General features: G+C 38.0%; 1 protein-coding gene across 1 annotated transcript in view; it reads right to left on the reverse strand.

Annotated features, from left to right (window-relative positions):
• Positions 1–319: 319 nt before the first annotated feature.
• The window catches only part of LOC117392231 (thyrotropin-releasing hormone-degrading ectoenzyme-like), a 131,609-nt gene continuing 111,836 nt past the window's right edge, over positions 320–20,092 (reverse strand). The window contains exons 14-20 of the mRNA XM_033990263.2: positions 19,349–19,496; positions 17,872–17,975; positions 17,297–17,404; positions 8,654–8,821; positions 5,566–5,706; positions 5,406–5,487; positions 320–4,083 (exon numbers count right to left, since the gene is read on the reverse strand). Of these exons, the coding sequence (XP_033846154.1) occupies positions 3,925–4,083; positions 5,406–5,487; positions 5,566–5,706; positions 8,654–8,821; positions 17,297–17,404; positions 17,872–17,975; positions 19,349–19,496 (910 nt within the window). The 3' untranslated portion in view covers positions 320–3,924. The remainder of the gene's footprint in view (positions 4,084–5,405; positions 5,488–5,565; positions 5,707–8,653; positions 8,822–17,296; positions 17,405–17,871; positions 17,976–19,348; positions 19,497–20,092) is intronic.

Here is a 20,092-nt window from a genome sequence, read left to right on the forward strand (position 1 = left end):
TATTTATGAAAAAAGGCTTCTGAAAGGCTTAAAATCGCTTGATGGCAATTATTTGATAAAGTAACATTTTGGTTTCAGCTCAAGTTAAATTTACAGAAATCACTGAATAAGTAATGTAAATTGCCTGGAGCCTTTGATTGATCATTTGGGATGGTTTTGTTGGTAAATATTTAATTTGAACAAATACATTTCCCCTCAGTAAAGTCAAATCTATGTAATTACCACAAATGGGCGTCTATAAAAAACTCTCTTATGTTTAATTTCCTTTGAGTTAGTCGCATCATATTACGGCAGCTATGTAACAAAATGAATGGCACACAAGGTTAACCATTTTAATATCATCTGAAAACACAAGAGATAATCCACAGCAGTGCAGACAGTAAACACCAGGTCATCTGCATTCACATTTGGTCCCACAATTACTTCATCAAGTCACAACCTTTTATGAATAAGCACTTTACCCATAAAATAAAACAATCGCTGACCTTTTGAGAACATTTTTGATTAACATGTTTTGAAAGATGTGTGTTGTGCAGTTTAGAAGCCAAATCCTCCCCCTGGAAGAACTATTCGTATTCATTATCATCACATAATAATATTAATTTGCAGTTTTTTCACATCATTTACAATTACATTTACAACTCGGCCACCGTCATCAAGGCTCATTATAACAATGATTATAATTATCCTCATTCAATCGTTATAACTGGCTTCACTGCTGCTTTCACACACACGTGCACAACACACACACGCGTACGCACACACTCTCTCTTTCACGCACACACGGCACAGGACACACAGTGAAGAGAGAAGCAGGCAGGCCCATTACTTCATATATGGCTCAATTATCAACATCAAAGCCAGAAAAAAACAGAGGAAGAATACCAGAATAAAAAGTCTTTGCGCAATTGGACCGAGATTTGACACAAGGTCTGACTCACAGCACTCACTTAAGAATTATTTTGATTCACGTCCATTTGTAGTTTATTTTGCAAAGTCTCTCTCCATAGAAGTTACAGGGAGCTTTTGTTTTCTGGACCATTATAATATTCCAGTCTGTGTAATTTACATTTTCATCGCTAAAGGGGAAAGCAGACGCCTACACTTTTCCGATCCATCTTCTTTGCAAGACTCTATTTCGTGTCCAGTTCACATTTTTTACGCTGTGTTCTGCCCTCAGTTTATAATTGTATATGGCTGCTATAATGTACATTTGCTGTGTCCACAAATCCAGTGAAGAAGACAGTATGCCAAGCTCTAGGACAATCCCCGCTGAATTATGAATCCATCACTTTTTTCACTCCGCTGCCCGGAAATTTGCCGCTTTGCCGACTTGCAGGTTTTCCATCGCACTGTGGACTTTCATCATGCTAGAAAGAGGGCTGGAGATAGTTTGGAAAAAAAAAAAAAAACTAGTTTCTTCAACCGATCAAGTTCTCCACTCAAGACCCTAATATATAGCCACATCAGTTATGAACGTTTTAAAAGCTCCGTCTCCGTGTTTAATGACACTCACTCACATTTTTCCAACCGCCATAAAACCCATTCTTGTGCCGTCGCCTGGGAACAAACGGCAGGCCACAAATGTCATAGTTAATGTGCTTTTTCTCCCTTCAGTGTGCTTTTACATTAATAGATGGTTTGATAAATCAGGGGTATTTTTTATACAAGAACTTTGATATCCCATATTTCTGCCTAGTAAAAAATAAGATTTACTTTACCTGTAAGATGTATGTAGTGCTGAATCTATGTCTGCGGTTGTGTTGTCAGCTTTAATTTATGTTTGTTGTTGTTTGCCTTTAAATGTTTACTGCGGATGAAAAGTACCTCCCAGCTAAATCTGTACTGGACATGTAAACTGTTCCCTTCAAATCAACAAACTTAAGCCCGCCACACACTACAGGACGTGTTTTTGCTTTTCCCCGGGGAGGCGTGACCTGATTTTGTGTTTTCGTATGCGATTTTGAAGCCACTGAGCTCCTCGTGTGTGGTGTCAGTGTGACTCTGAGCTGCTCTGTCATATCTACAAAACATCACCACCAAAAACAGAGCGTCAGGGGCAGATGGAGTGAAGGACACAGAGGCGCAAGATACACACTCAGGAAATGGTCAAAATGAATAAGCGACTTTCTTATTTACCTCTTGTAAAGATGTAAAGATAAACTGTGTGTGTCTTTTGCAAATAATGACGCCCAGTCCAGCACGGATCTGGGTGAAGCTGCTGTAGATTAGTAAGAGTGAAGTGACTTTCTGTGTATGGATCAGACTGAGGGATTACACAGACGACTTCCTGTGTAATTTATTGCCAACCTTCTGTGCATTAAAAGCATTTATCTGAACTATTACACCACATTTCACAAATAATAACACAGTTTTGACTCGCATCTAAACTAGAAGTGCAAAGTTCTCATCTTTTGAACACTTTAGAGTCTCAAAGTGAGTATTTTAGACAGGAAACAGCTGACGTGAGGTTCAGTACTTTTGTTAACTCGTTGTTTTAGTGTGTGGCGTGAGGTCTCTTCGTTGCAGTCTTTGTGCACGCGGATTTTACATCTCATCCGATTCTCCGATCTACACTTTTTGTTGCATGAAAAATCCTGTAGTGTGTGGCTTAAGTATCAACAGAATATATCTCTACATTGTAAGGAATAAAAAGATTAAATTAAATTAAGTTTATCCAATCTATTACATATCTGTCCCTTAAGTTCAAGGTCTCATTCATGACCTAAATGCACTTCTTGTCCAATTACAATTCAAAGAGCGCACCAATAATCGTGGCTCACAGCTGCGTTCCAGCTCTTCAGCTGTTCTGGAGACAAACAGAAAAATGTGATTCAAACAAAACAAACTGCTCTGGGCTACAACAACTGTTCTGAATATTTCTACTTTTGTCATTTTGGCCAGAGCCGCACAGCATAATTGCCTAAGCCATTTTCCAAAGTTTTGGGGAAAAAAGAAAATAATAACTGGCTCTGTTAATAAGATAACTGTGGAAATTTGTGATTTTTGGATGTAAAAATATTTCTGATTGGCCAAGGACAGAACCAATGACACCAACAGATGCAGCAGGGTCTTTAGAGTAGAATAAGAAAAAGACTAAATATGGCTAAAAAATGACTTAGGCAGTTGTGACATGAGGCCAGCAATATGTTTAATACGTATTATATCACTAAGAGGTGAATTCAACCCATAAAATACTGTATGTAATGTGCTGTTTGTTTGAGACATACTCTTTGTGAGGTTGTCCCTGATTTTCCTGTACATCGTCTATTGGCTCATTACCAACTCATACACAATCAACTCAAGGCCACTTTCACTAAATGGACTTTACATTTCGTGTCTTTTTGTGTGGAGAACTTGCATAAGATTTAGCTCCACATATTACACAGCGTTAAAGCAATAAATGCTGAAAAACTGCCAAAGAGTGTCAACATTTTCAATTATAATATGATAAAATGTGATAAAATGTGTCGTCAGTAACTATCCAAATAATTGCATTTTGTTGGGAGGTAAGTGCTAGTTGTGATTAGGGTCATAAATAATAATTGGCCATGATGTAATCAGTTAATTTAGCCTCTGTACACCATTGTAAATATAATAATGTAATATTTCGACCTTTGTACTCTTTGTTAACTTTTCTATTATACAAACTGGCTGCTGAATTATGCAAGCCAATCTAAAAGACTTCAAACCCTCCAAAAAAGCTTAATATGTAAACTTGCCGCAGTTTGGTTCAGTTCATGTCCATTCATTCAAAACATTTTCAAAACTATAACAAATTCTATAACAAATTCAATTGAACAGATATCTGAAAAAATAGAGTGAAACCGCGTCCTTTGCTCCTCCTCCGCCTTTCGTCTGTATGGCTGCGTCTATTTCACGTCACGTCATTAGATAGCAGTCACGTTTTTTTCCTTGTCTTTGTTATCCGTTAAAGCCGTTAGAGTTTTGAGGTTTTCGAAGCCACTGGTAGAACTGTCGCCGGTGGAGACGATGCCAGCGGACATTTCCCTCAACGATCTCCAGCGCCCGGGGCAACGCTGGTCCTGCCCCAACGCCGCTGTTCTGAATGAACTCTTTTAACTAGGAAAACAAGAGAGGTTTCAATTAATGAGATCTTTTGGACATGAAGCTTAAGACAAATAGTTCAATTAAAGGTGCACTTTGTAAATTGTCTGGTGGTCTGCTTTTATACATAGATACGTTACTGCATTGCCTACAAGTTTTTGTTCAGTTGACAGATTAGACTTTTTCTTTTACTATGGATCATACCTGGAAGACTGAGGGATTACACGACTTCCAAAGTATAACAGATGTATCTGACAGCTCTGACCTGTAAACTGACCTGCAAGTGTCACCTACTTGTCTTTTTGAAGATAGTTAAGTTTAATACCATGCTGTCAAACACTCCAGACAAAGCAATAACATTTCCGTGGAGACGAGCACATGCCCAGGAAACTTGCATCGTGCACCTTTAAGTAAAACTGTATTTAAAAAAAAGTGACTTGAAGTAATGATAGCACATTTTAGGGCTAATATGAAAATGACTACTTGTTTCTACCTATTATCCTGCGATTGCATAACACACAAAATTGACCCCTATTGGCCACTGCTATAATTACAACCCATTTAACCCAAGTCATCCATCTTTGTTAATTTTCCATTGTCCATTTTACACCCCTGTTTTTACACCTTAAGAGAAATGGAGCTATTGAAGTTACATAACAGCACCTTTCTTTTGCAAATAATTCATTGTGAATACTGCCATGTACCTACAGTGGATCACAAGACTCAACATCAATCCTAAAGTTTCCGAGTTTATGTCTGTAAGTTATTAAAGCCAACTTTGTCTTAAATGGCGTCTTTACAGCTGCAGCCGTGTGAGGTGAGGCATTAAAAGAAACTTTGTCGGGCTGGATAAACTTTGTTGGGGAGAATTATGAGGAAACTTCAGCTCCAAGTTTGTCAGCTTCAGTGGAGCGCAAGAGAAAATCCATCTCTTCAACTCACTTTCATACTCTTCATATTGTTATAACTTCACTTTTCTGCAGCCTCGTCGCACTTCCAGTCTCATTCTTTCTGTATAACCATCATATTCATAAAGTAGTTTTGTTTCCATGAAAAATGAACTGAAAATAAGGCTTTTTTTTAATACAGGTCAACAATAAAATTAACCGTAAGCCTGGAAAATAAGGGAATAATGTGTTGGCATCGTTATGAATTTTGTTGTTGTTGTTTCCAACTTTGTCTGAGCCAATAACTGTGATTGCGCAGAATTTAAATGAAATAAAATGTGATGGAACAGTACAGAGAACTGACAAAAAGCAAAATCACTTGGCAAGGAATGAATAAATTTAGCAAATAAGAAAAGTGAAAAACATAATTTGTATTAACCAATTCTTTACCTCATTTAATTCTTTTTCCGTGTTGAGAAACTCTGTGACTCCACCAATCAGCTTTGAGTTCATGAACAATGCTTCTCCGTATCTAAACAAACAGGGTCATAACATTACAATCTTGAGGTGCATTTGACTGACATGTAGTTACAGTAAAGACATGTCTGACCGTGCGTTGAGGATGTCCCACTTTTCCCTGAAGTACTTCCAGGCGAGGTCACGTCCCTGAGGGTTTCTGCCCACGTGGATGATCACATCAATCACATCCTGCTCGGGGACCAGGTCAGAGCTCAGGGACAGGTTCAGTAACCTAGGCAACGGGCAAACTACAGTCACATTTGTGCTGCAGTAATGACTATGTTTACATGCACACCAAAAATCTGATCATTTTCTAGAGTTATTGCATTATTGAAATATCATGTAAACAGTTTCCTCGGATGTGATTTGTTTCTGATTGTTCACACCTGTGCAGAAGGAAATTATACAAAAGGGCAAACAAATGTGGCAAATACAAAAATGAAAGAGAAAGTCCATTACACTTTGTCTTCATTGATAAACTGATACTCATCACCAGGTGTTTATGTAAAGTCACGTAAAAAAGGACATCTATCTTTGAGGTAATCTGATTATTCTAGTTGTCAGATTTAGAAGAGTTAGTATTTTTCCCCTTTCTTTTACTTATTTTATTAATTATTATTATTATTATTATTATTATTATTTATTTTCCCATAATTTACATTCTCTATATCTTCTTTTTCTCACTAACGAATTACGAGTAGCATTCTCCTCTGCTGTCCACACCTTACCCCCTCCAGAATCACACATACACAAATACCACACATATACACACACATGCCACACACAACACAAACTTGTCACATATAACTGTAAATAGCTGTTACAGTTACAAACTGTGTTATACCTTGTGATGTCTTGGTATATCTCAGTGTATGTCTTGGAATGTCTTATTACCACTGTATATAACTGTCTAAATAAATAAATGTATTATTAATATTAATATTAATATTATTATGATTATTATTATTATTAATAATAATAATAATATAGTGGGGCAGGCCTGATAATGCGTAAAATATAAAACTGTTGAATGATTTTTAAGATGTCAGCAAAATAGAAAAACACTTGTAAATTATAAGGAACAGGAACATTCATCCATTTGTGCGCCCTTCTGCTGTGTGCAAAACTGTGCTGTTTGTTGCCCCTGTCTTTTCATTAGACCCCCAAATCAATTTTCTCTCTTTTCCCACAATCCCTCTGTGCTGAAACCATTTCCTGTGTGACCAATCAGTGTTTTGCGGCGTGCTCTTTGATTTGTGTGTGCGTACGTGTGGGTATGCGATAACAGCTATCTGAACATACAGCAGCCCTCACATAGCAGGACAGTTTACTGGGGTTGCAAAATCGATAGCATCTTGCTCTTTTTAGCCGAGGTGCACAGATCAGTCTCACTGTTTGAGCGCAGCAGACATCTATCCCCCACTTTTTGCTCAATAAGAGATAGCGAGCACTTAGCTGGTGATAAAATAGACCCCGATCAAAGCGCATCCTCACCTCACCTGCACCTTAAAGGGCAACAGTGACCAGGTTAATAGATGTTCATATGGATATATCGGGAGACAGTTGCTATGGAGTGTGAAAATGACAGTCCATTTTATGAGGCATATATCTTGTGCATAAATCTGTTGCCTGGTAACACTTTAAAATAACATTTTTATTAGCATGAACAAAACGTCATCCCGTAGACTGTACATATAAATGGACATAGCTAACCTGCTAACTGCCACGTTCCAAATAGGTAGTGATTATGGGTGCACTTCCAGCACTATCGACTCTAGATCCAATTTGCTTTACATTAGAAAACTGTAGCCCCTCGCTCTGTAACTGCTGCTGTCAGGTTTGTCATTAAGTGCTCGTATCGACGCGCTCTACATGATCCTGGTATTCTTATTTCACTACTGTGTCTGTAACTAAAGATATGAACATTAATAACAGGTGCTCTCTTTCCTTGAGGTCGTTCCCACTAGCGTTAGCAACAGATTTGATTGACAGCGTTGCTACGGGGCGTTAACTTCAACAGCTTCGCTCCAGATTGGTTCTTGATTTACTTTGATACTCGCGGTCGGAACTCCAAATTCACCTCTATAACTGCTAGCCTCAATGAGCTTTATTTGACTGGAGCCGAACGCTATGGGAGACGTCCACTTCTTTATACAGTCTATGCTCAATCCTTATGAACAAAAAGTTGATCAAGAATGATTCAGACTTAATAGCTGGATTTCGTCATTGATATTCTAACTCCTAGTCCCTTAATTAAGTCATTACTAAGCCTGAATTTGCTTCTTATGAATAAACTCTTTGTTCATGCTTTATAAAGCTATTAGAAAAGCGGTAGCCTATTGCCCTTCATTCACAGATGCTTGATTGTAGCTTGGGTACACCTAAAAATGACCAGTCAATGTGGATTCTTGTCCTAATTATGTAAGAGTTTAAGTGCTCATTCCACAGTACACACTTGGGGCTGCGGTGATGCCAATGTACAGCCTGGGGCAACATTTTCACTGCAGCTATACTTTAATTTGCAACGAGTTTCAGAGTTAGTGCAGCGCATTTATTATACACACCTGTCACTCATCGACCTACCATTCAAAATTTATATAGTGTTCATCATAGCTATAAGGTTAAAATGAGGATAAGACTTGGAACAAGCCTGACATTATCTGTAGGTATAATGTGGGTATAATGGGGATAATTACAGCATTTTCTAACTATCAAGAACATTAAATTGTGAGGTTATAGTTTTGTAGCAGAAATGTAGATGTAGAAATGGACCAATTTGCCCATATATGGTACATGAAACTGTAGAACGCTTGCTTATAACACAATTATTTTGTATTGTATTAATCCCATTAGGAGTGTCTGTCACAGCTGGAAGAAGCTTTTAAGCTTATCAAAGGTAGACAACAACATCGACTCACCCTCATTTCATTTACAAATATTTAACAATAACTGCGTTTCCATCACTTTCATTTTAATGCACATTTTGAAGTACTGCATAAGTGACAGGGCGTGTAAACACCAAATATCACATTTAGAACACTTCATTTGCATAAAGGTTTATATGCTTGCTTGTCTGTCTTAAATCTTACTAGCTGTAAGAATGTTGTTTTGTCATCTAGAACACACAACACAACACACACTGCAGCCACAACATCTTGCATTAAGCCCATGTTTTGTACCTGTTGAGGAGGAAAGTGTTGTCTGAGCAGGTCAGAGCCTCCAGGAGGATCTTCTTCTCGGACACGGCTCCAGACGAGTGAAACTTCATCCAGATAAACTCCCAAACGTCCTCGTCCATCAGGCTGACCCCTGTACAGTACACTATGTCTCTGATGTTCGGAGGGATCCTGCAAGACAACAAAGAATGCATCAAAACCCCCATATCCCCGCCATGGGAACTATAACTATTATAATTGGCTCTTACAAAGAACAGCATGAACAGTGATTGAGAGTTCGTAAAACAGTCAAGGTAATAAATGTTAAAAGGACACGCTTGGGATTAAAAATCACTCTCTCAATAGTCAGGCCTGTTCGTCTTATAAAGAATACAGTTGTAGCCTGAGGTATCTGATTAGGATGATTTCCATTGTTTGATTAAATTGAGAGGTGAGAACCAAAAGGACACGGGTGACATTTTTTGGCAAAATTTTATGTGTGAAATGGGAGCTTTTGATTACCGCTTCTAACAACTCACGACCTATAGGACCACTTTATTTGTAATAGTTTCACATCCAGCAGCAATCAGACAAGACTTAAACAGCGCCAAAAGAGCATTAAGGGTGGTGTTGTCCCAATCTGAAAATGTCAGACTTGATTTCAATACTAAGCAAAAGGCTCGATACAGATTTCAGTGCTACATTTATAACAAAAAACACAAATAGTTTCATCAATATCATCACGTGGTCTTATAGTAGTTCATATATAGATGAAGCCAACTGTAAACTATTCAGAAAACGCCAAAATGTGTTGTAATTTGTGATTTTTTAAGCGTATCAATATCAATACATTTTTTTTGACAGCCCTAATATTCAGTGATTTCTGTGTTACTAATGCAAACCTTGATAAATAACAGACTTTTAACCTAGCTACAGAAATTATTCCTTAAACTTCAAACAGCAGGATGTGCAAACCACCTGAAACATGCTTCTTGACCCTGAGAACAGCAGCGCAGCACCAGAGAGGCTGCTGCACAGTTTCTCATTGTTAGAATTTCCTCCTCACACTGATTCAACATGTGCTGCCCCAGCTGGTCACTGGCCTGGATCAACAGCAAAGAGAGAGTAAAGCCTTTTTTTTTAAAATTCAGACCTGTGCAGGCGATGGAGGACACATTAACTAACGAATGTCCTTAAAATACACCACATATCTGATCACAATCCGACACTCTCATCCGGAGAAGACATAAACTGAGTAGAAATCGTGTGCGTGTTTGTGTTGAGGGTGAATGAGGCGACGGCCATTACGTCACTTAACAACCTGGGAAATCATTTTAGAGATGCTCCACTTAAGACTGAGCAGTAGCACACATGTAGCACACATGTACAGGCGCTAATGTTGATTCAAGCAGAAACGGCCTTCTTAGAACATCTGGCAAGTGAACTGCGTGTGGATCTGTCGGGCACTTTGTTGTCCAGAGATGAAAACTGAATCTCTTCTGTCAGGGATGATAACAGTGCACGTGGACTGCTCCGGCTGACCCTTTTATTGTGCAGATACATCAATCATAAAATAAATGAATAGTTATGTCATGATAATAAAATTGCAACACACAATTTTGATATTAAAGAAAAGGCTTGACACTCTATACAATACAATGACAATCTGCAAAATGTCATTTTCAACACAGAGAGAGAGAAAAGCTTTCACGTGGCTCATGGTATGCTGTTTGGTGTGAATGACGCCTGATGTACTCTATGTGAACAAGGTCTTTCTTTCTTTCTTCTTTATTTGTAAGGAACCGTGTACAAATCCATTAATATACAAAAGAAGAGATGATTTGTATCAGATTTAGCTACTGCTACTTTCCATCTGCAGTCCTTGGGCAGGTGAACACACATTAAAATACACATTACAAAACGATTACATTATAAGACTAGCAGTTCATCATTTCACAGTGTGCTTCCTTCAGTCCAAACCAATTTATCAATCAATTAACAATCAATTATGTGCAGGTTTTTACAGTGAGACAGAACGATATAAATTAACTAGACTGGAGTGGAGACGACTGATTATCTAAAATGTACTTTTTCAATTTTTTCGACCCAAATGTAAAGCAAACAGGACTAAATCTAACAACATAAAACTGTCCAGAACTAAAACTGGAAAATTACAATAATGCACGGTGTTACTTATTTCAATTCAAACTATTTCAACAAATGTAACTGAAGTATGGTTAAGTAGGGTTAGTGGTATTGCTGCGTCTCTGCTGTCACTCACAAACATGTTGGAGAAGAGTGAATCTATATCTTACCACAACGTAATAGATTCTGGATCGGTTATCATGGGCCCTGAGGACGTCTGAGGACTTATGCATTGAGTGAGCCAAACGTGGTGAAAGAGCATTAACTATTCATGCACAAAAATGTAGCAGTTCAGCCTGAACCACAGTGACCTCAGAAAATACTATATTCTATGGACAGTTTTCCAAGTCCAAGGATTCATTGCATATTGTGCAGCATCTAATTGACCATCATTTACAGATAATAGTAGATCTAAAAATATAGATCTACTAAATCGTCTTATTTCGATTAAGGCCAGAGACTGTAACAACAACTATTGGCCACTGATGACTCATGCTTTATTATGGCCAATACTTGTAATTTCTAAAAACAACCCGAAACTTTGCAATATCCAATATATAAAACTTGCTCAATAGACATAAAACTGATGAAACTGCCTTGCCGTACTGCACTGAAAATCATACTGCTCCTCTCAGCTCTCAGAGATATAGATTAAATTGTTATGACAGACAAAGACAAAATTCCCCGTTTTCCTCTGCAGGTGGCAGTAACCCGCTCCTCACACTTTCCATCTGTGTGTTATCTTTGACTGGACAAAAATAGTTTAAAGAATTGCAGAGTTACATGCTTGCAATTTCTGGCAGCGAGTGTCTTCTCTCCTCTCTCTCCTTCCAATTAGACGCTAGCACCAAAAAGACTGTGAATTTTACCTGTAGAGCTCTTTGTTCAAAATGTAACTGTAGAATCTTATTTGCAGAAGACCCATAATTGCTACATTATTATGTTGTTTCCATTCATAAAATTAATACATAATGACAGCATAAAAACAGATTCGTGTATACACTAGTCCAGATGGCTCTATTTTCATGGAAAGCTTGTATATGCGTTTTTAAGTGTATAATTCACATCATGATGCTTTATTTTCTTTGTAAATTTACTCTCCCTCTCCTCTATCTCCAACAGTAAGCACGTTTTGCTACCATCTGCGTTCTGTCTGGGAGCTGTATAAATGCCACTCATAAAATGTTGTTGTCTCACTGATAAACCACTAAAACCATTTTCACACACAAAATGCCACATGACTCTTCTCCAGACATTATCCTGATGTCCTGTTTGTGTGAATGCTCGGACATCGTACGGTTTAACCTCAGTGTGCACCAGGTGCGTTAATCAGCTCAATGGGCGTGTCAGCACAAGGCGCACATAAGAGAGTCACAGACAACCAAGATGACTCCTGACCAACAAGGGGCCAGATTACAGCCCTGGAGTTTATGGTGCGATACAGAGATCCAGTGAACAGTGCTTAATGCTGTGAATAACCAGGTATTTGAGAGAATGCATGATTCACTTTATTTATTTATTGGTAGACCAGGTACATTTGAGAATATTTAGCCTGTGTAATACGCTACTTCTCAAAACGATTGAAAACATTTTTTTAACCATCCTATCCAGTACTGACTGTGAATGTGTAGGCCCTAGGTATAGCCTATATATAGGTGCACCTCCTCCAGTAATCCATGTGGAGCCCTCGGTCTGTGCTGTCAGGATTTTTAAGGACGTGAGACTGACACGTGGAAGCCCAGTTTGATGGACATTTGCTGCTGTGAAACACTCTGGTTGTGTGAAATATGAGAGTCAGGTCTGCAGGTAAAGTGTGTTTTTACCATCAGTGCTTTGGAAACAATGCATTATTTTATTTGTTTAAACAAGCTCTTATAGGCTAATGAATTTTATATCATGATCAAATGCCATATGTACAAAAAGCAGCCTGTCCCGCACCCAGAGTTTACACCTGTATCTCCAGCGCAGGCCTACTAATTTAACCTATACATTTGCAGGCATTCTCCTTATCATGATAATTAAGAGCGTCATCATTTTCTCTGCCTCATATTCAGTCATTATGGCAAAAATGCGACCGACACCGTTCCTGCCCACGAAATAGGCCTAGAAGAATCCCTTCTTTTTACACAGAATCCTGCGTGTGCGGCGTGTAACAAAATCCTATTCTCTTCTGCTGTCTTCACTGATAGGTTTTTAAGGTTCAGTTTGCGCAATGAATGGCACATCAAACCTCATCCATCCTATGCCTGTATCTATTTTGTATCTGAGGGAGCCGCTTTTGCAGTGCAGAGCTTTTTGCTTACATTTTTGCCTCCACCTCACATGGCTTATTTACTCAGGTGTGTGAATCTGTAAACGCCCAACAGCATGCTATGACGTGTGTGAATGAAAATGTCCGCACATGATCCTGCTAGTTAAGATTCACCATATCTTGTCCAGTGAAGGTGTGTGAAAATGGCTCATGTTTGTCATCAGCTACTTTACCATAATACACCCTTTGTTCAATTTGGCAAAGACCACATCAACATTCTGTAGTGGTGAGTGTGCTCTGTGTGTCTGAATGGTTTGTACACAATGAGAGTAGGACAAGACAATGTAGGTTATGTCCCTATGGGAGCAACAGAGTGTTTACCTGGGATCCAGAATGCACACTTCTTCAATATTTTACAAAGCTGAATCCCCCCTTTTTAACATGGCCATGACTGAAAGGTGGATGAGGCAATCAGGAACAAGCAAGATTTGTTTGTGTTAAAAAAAAAAATAAAGGAAAAAAAAATGTCACAGGGGGCTGGAAAATGTTGTTGATTTTTGCAAATTCAATGAGCGAATAATGAAATCTGAGGTGATTTGATTTGTAAATGAATAATGACACATGAGAGCCTTCATTTCATATGCGTCACTGGAAAAACATATCTTACTGCACAAACATGTTTGACCTTGCATGAGACGCAATGGAAGACCAGGGACCAGACTCAATCGGTATAGACAATACAGAGAGATATTATTCAGGATTTGACAGGCAAATGGAGTGTACCTTCACCTTAAAATTTGAATCTTCTTATTTTCTAATATATTGTAGCGTTCTGGTGTAAGGAAACTTCTTCTGGTTGTTTATTTTCTGAGCACAAGGGCTACTGTAGGCCATAACCCACGCCAAAACAAGAACAAAACAACAGCAGTCTCAACTCCTCCAGCCAGTCTCCAAAACAGACCATTAACTGACAAACAGAATCTTCCCATCATTGTCGGCATAGCAAAGTGTCACATACAAAAGCATTTACATTAAACAAAAACGCAGTTACAAGAACAACAAAAGGTGTCAACTCTGAACTAAACACAAAATATCAGGACATTACAATATAAAAATATAGGGTTGTAATATTCAAAAACTATCGACTAAAACTATGAATTAATGCTCTAAAAATGAGGTGCTGGCAAAAGCTATCCAAACTGGATCTAGTGCAAAAACTATGTACACTATGTACATACTGTAGTACATAGGAGGTATAATAAATCAAATAGGATATTCAGTCATTCCCAAAACACCTGTGTTTACCTTGCTGTGGTTGTTCATTTACAGTAAATCCTTTTAACTTAATAAAATAATTAGTTGACTAATAAAATGTTTGGTCAACTAATTACTAATAATTAATAACTTAATTAAAACACCATCAACTAATTAACAGGCAAAACAACTAAAGGAAATGAATGATTTATTAATTGAAAATCAATATTGCTGTACGTTGTTCCATGAGATTCCAACATTAAGTCAAATGTGTTGACTGGTGACTATAACAAGACTAATGGACAATAGAGGGAAAAATATAAAACTAAAACTATACTATAATATAACTAAAGAAATCATAGCATCATAAATCACCACATGTAAGACTAAAGCTCTCACTGAGATAACTCTCATTTACAGACACAAAAAGTGAACACATTTAGTATTTTGAGCACTTTTTTCAACAACTTAAAAGTTGTAGCTTCAGTTTTGAGTGACTTTGACTTAGAACTAGACTCAATCACAAAGGACTTGAACTGAAAAACTAGAGACTTGACAACAAAGCATCTGGTGCCATATGTTCATTTTCAGTTTCAAAGCTATGAAACAAACACACACTCATCCCTACTCCTTAAGCCTTAGAATTATACAAACAATAGAAATGAAAAGGTCACATATCAAAGAATTTCTATAAGCCATGTGCTAACTGTTTTTAATAATCACTGATAATTACAAAGCCCCATTTTCTGATTGCTCTGGGAAAAAGGAACAAAAGCCATAATTAGCCAAATGTCAGAGTTCTTTTCAGAACCTGGGTTTAGTGGCACCAAGTCTAGGTGTCTGCTTCCACACGTTCTGATTAAAAGGAGATTTTTATTGGACACAAAGCTGCTCAAGTGGGTCCAGTGGGAGAGGGGTCTTTTGTTGCTCAAACCCCCCACTAAGATAATCACAGCTGACCACAATTGTTGAAAAAACAAATCAAAAAGTAATCTTTTGATCCATTCACACATACCACAATGAAATCACAGTTTTATTGTTAAAATGAGCAAATTGCTATGGTGATTATCACAGTCTGCTGAAAGGGAATTTGACCTTCTGTACACTAGGAGGTCTAATACTTTGTCATAGACTCAACCATAGCTCAACCATGAACTGTATTTCACTGCCTGGCCAGAAAAAAAAAGTTCCCACCAAAAAAAAAGAAAGATCACACACTCTAATATTTCGTTGGACTGCATTTACGTTTAGATTTATTTCCATCCAGTTTTGCATTCATTTTTCACTAAGATGTTGCATTGATGATGGTAGAGACTGACCGCTGCACAGAGCCTTCTCCAGCACATCCCAAAGTTTCTCAATGGGTTTAAGGTCTGGACTCTGAAAATTATGCCAGTGTATTTAAGTATGCTCAACTAAAACAACTAAACTGCTAATAATGTTGGAATTTCAGAAATGCATTATCACGCTGTCATGCAAAACTCTAAATGTACCGGACTCAAACGTCACAAAAACAAAGTACCATTTAAATGTCCACAGTTACGTAAGCCCTGCAGCCCCCTCAACATCTGATAATTATTGTAACTGTAGTGAATGCTATACATGAGCGGGGCAGATGGGATTAAATGACTGAATGGAGCATGAAATATTGAAGTGTCACCCCTGGAGACGTCAACTCTGCATGAATGTTAACGTGAGCGCCATTCCCCACAGCAGAAAATGGGACAATTTCAAAGTGCTTCTTACACTTTAAAGGCCTACGTTAGGATGTGAAAGATTGAGAGGGAAACTTGTGCCATATGGTTCTTATGTGAACTGCTCCCATGATGCTTTCTACAAACAACACTCACACTTTGCATGAAAAACAAAGTCAAGAAGAGAATTCGGGGAAGGATATAAAAGTTATTTATGTTCTACTACAAAGCCGCTACTATCATTTGCCATTTGGGTTACGTCCTATGCCAAAAAATGAACCCCAGTTTATAATAGGGTGCAGAATAGGGTGGATTCAAACTTGTCTTGGTTTTGTCTTGATTGGGATCCAGTTTAAAGGCCCTGTACCCTATTTTTCCCATGCGTTTGAGCAAAATGTGTCTTGCACCAGCACAGATATATTGTAAAAGCAGTTCTTGAGGTCAAAATAAGTCTGTTGTGTACTGTCTGCATCTTTTTATTGAGTCTTTTATTGTATGATAATCAGGAACTGCCCATTAGAGTGCTGAAAAGTGCTCGTAAACTAACCAAGGTGACACATTATGAAGTTTTAAATGCATAAGGCCAGTGAGGATTGACTTTGGACCGCTGCGAACAGTTTAAAATGAACTAGCTAAATCAAGTACAGCGCCTTTAAAACATAATGTAGATTTGGTTTGGTCCTAATTTAGTCAAGGTTTAATCCCAGTTTAGTCCAAATTTTGATGTGGGGACAAAACTGTTTGTGAATGCAGCCATAGACTTATGGTAGTGTCAAGCTCATATGCACAAGACGACAGCATGGAGAGCATTTAATGTAAAAACTTGTGACAAAACTCTTCAATACATATAGAATTTCATGAGAAATTGTACCACTGTGATCATACTAATTTAGCTACTATAGTGAACAAACATTTCTATAATAGCTACAATAGTGACAGGCCTACATCTGTCATCACTCCACAATTAATATCTTTTGTTTATTTTTAGAGCTAGTCTTTTTATCTTCTCCCCACTGTCTGATGCAGCATCTGCTTCTATTTAAATTGCTGTTTGAAATCTAATTTAGCAGATCTCATAAAGGACCTCGAGAGGGTGAATGAGCGAGCCCACAGCAGTGCATAAAAGGACCAGTGCTCAACAAAGGGAAAGACAAATCAAACAATGCACCATCTTGATACGTTGAAATGTCTGAGAAGTATGTATTATTAACACTGTATCCAGGCAGCTGCCGAAGTTTCTGAAGTCAGATGTGTAAACTGGTCAGTTTAATAATAAAAAGTGGAATGCGTTTCCTAATAATAAATGCATGTGTATTTTGGCACCTGTTCTTGTTGCTGGAAATCCAGTCGGAGATGTAAGCCACAGCCTGGCGGTGACACTGCTTGTTCCCGAAGCTGCATGCTAACATGATGAGCTCCCTCTGTAGCTCCCTGCAGGTGTTCAAGGGCAACAAGTTAAACAGCAATCAATAAAGCCCATAGAGTGAAGTCAAATAAGGTGACAAAATGAATTCTGGGAAAGAAAAGTGCGGGCAAGGTCTTCACAGCTACATTGATAAATGCATACACTCTACGCTTCACTACACAGGCTTAGACTAATGAATTCATTATTCATAATATTTTGATGAACAAAAACAACAATATTTTGTACATTCAGAACAAGTTGAAATTTGTTATTTCACATTTTTTCTATCAACACATAAAAACAATAACTGTTTTACAGTGTCTAAAATGTTATTTATATTTTAACCATTTAAAAATAGATGTAAAACCACCAAGTATGATAAATATTAGAGAAAAAGTATATTGAAAATAAGTAGATTGTTTAGATAAATGTGTTAAATTGTATCCCACTATCGCATTTGTTTTCTGACTTAGGTGATGTTGAGGATGCATACTCAGTCTGGTATGATGCCTGCAGGATGTTGCCCTCGTTGCCAGGTCCAGGGCTGGGCCACCCCATCTGATGATAGCGGGATGCCACCTGCTTCAGCACATAGTCCTGCATACACACAGCCACCATCACAGAGTGTCAATGTAATGACTTACAAAAGGACAATAACATGGACAAAGTGTGACTAAACCAAACATGGACAATAACATGGACAGTAACATGGACAATAAGATGGGCGATAATGAAGTGTCCCTATTGTCCCTACAGTAGATTGACCAAAACAAAATATCAGCCTATGCTGGAGGTTTAAGGCCGATAGCCGATACACTATATATCAGCCTATCTCCACCTGGAGCTGTCAATGAAATTAAGATTGATAGAGACTTGTTCTGCAAGCAGAGACAATCTCAACTTTTCTTAACCAGGACTCTGCAAAAAGAGCTAAAAGAGTTGTTTCTCCAAGAAAGAAACAACAACTCTTTCAGAAAAGAAATAAACCAATTGACTGAAATTGCCATGACCAAGATACAAATAAAAGACACTAATCTCACAAATCACTTTCTCCATAGAAAAAAAAGAAATGATGTAAATATAGTTCATGCTGTGAATATTGTCAATATTGTTTGTATAAATGATTTGTAAATATCATGTGGATATTTTTATTTGTGGAAAATTGGGTTAATGGTTCATTATGAACACATGAGTGGAAATTCACAGACCTTTCCTCTAAAACACCCATTCAACCCCTAAGTCAGCACTCATGACTTCAGCTCATTGGTTTAGCCTTCCTGCACAAACTTAAGTGGACGGTGGGAGGCTTTCTCAACAGTGGAAGAGAACCTCCGAGCTTGGACTTCTAGACCCTGACCTGCCTCTACCCCATGCAGCTTGACCTCCAGCATCGACCTTCTGAAGGCGTCAGCACACCATGGACCTATTTCAGCTAGAAACATCCTGCTCCTGTTGTATGCGCACACATCACAGACCGACTTAATTGATCCATTTAGACTCAACAAATGACCTTACAAAACTCCTGGGCAGTTTATCTAATCTTTAATCTTTAGGCCCCAGTCTACAGATTCATTCACTGCATATTTCATATTCAAATGCTGTCTGTTTAATGTGCTCAATACATATTCATAAACCATAATTTGCTTTGGTGAAATGTGATGTGTGATAAAATGTGATATGGTGCAATAATTTACACACCTTCACAGCATTGTTAAATTAATTATTAAATAATTAATTCATTTAGATAATTGATTATACTGGATTGATAATGTTTCTCAACTTTTGTTATCAAGTGCCTCAAAACACTCACAAAGGCCACATGAGTCCAGCTTTAACTTAGAACAAAACTAAATCAGATTTATTATATCAATTACCCCTTTTAATATCTCATTCAACAATAACATGGACAATAACATGGACAATAACATAGACAATAACGTGGGCACGACAGTGAGTGTGGTCTCATTTACACTGAACAGGCTGTACTCGTCGGTGCGGTCCAGAAGTTTGTCCAGCTGGTACAGCACTCGGCTGGCAGCGTGCCATGGCAAGAAGGAAGACTCCTCCGGCAGGTAGCCGATGAGCTGCAGTGGAATGTTCTGGGGGATGTACCCTGCCCTGCAAGTCAGAACACAAACACTAGTCGTTATTATAATGTGCGTATTATTATTATAGATATTTCAACAACCAATCCTAATGTACTGTGGAGTTACGTCCATGATGGTCAAACAGACACAAAGATTAAACTGGGACTACAGTTAAATTGAGTCTGGGGCAGACCACTTGGCCTGCAATAAAAAGCAAGTCAATTAATTAAATCCTAAAAGAGTTTGAGAAATACGTGAATATGCAGTACTACAACACTATCACAAAAATAACAATGTTGACAAAAATAGTAAACACAATGGCCACTACAATTTCACTGAAATATATCCAAAAGTCTGAAAATGAATACTGTAAAATGCTTATTGTTCAATGATAACAACACCTAGTAATAAAGAACAATTGCTAAGATGGGACTTTTAGCTGTTAAAATACCAATTACGATAAATAAATATTATAACAATATTTACTGAATAAAATCCCTAGTCTTTCTATGTCTAGACAGTTTAACAGTGTCAATCTGAGCATGAGCCTGCAGAAAGTTAAAAGTGGCCTCTAAATAGCAGCACAGCACCCACAGCTGAGGTGAGACCCACCTGCTCATGAATAAT

Source organism: Periophthalmus magnuspinnatus, chromosome 23 (assembly GCF_009829125.3).
Source record: "Periophthalmus magnuspinnatus isolate fPerMag1 chromosome 23, fPerMag1.2.pri, whole genome shotgun sequence".
In the NCBI taxonomy this organism is placed as follows: Eukaryota; Metazoa; Chordata; class Actinopteri; order Gobiiformes; family Gobiidae; genus Periophthalmus; species Periophthalmus magnuspinnatus.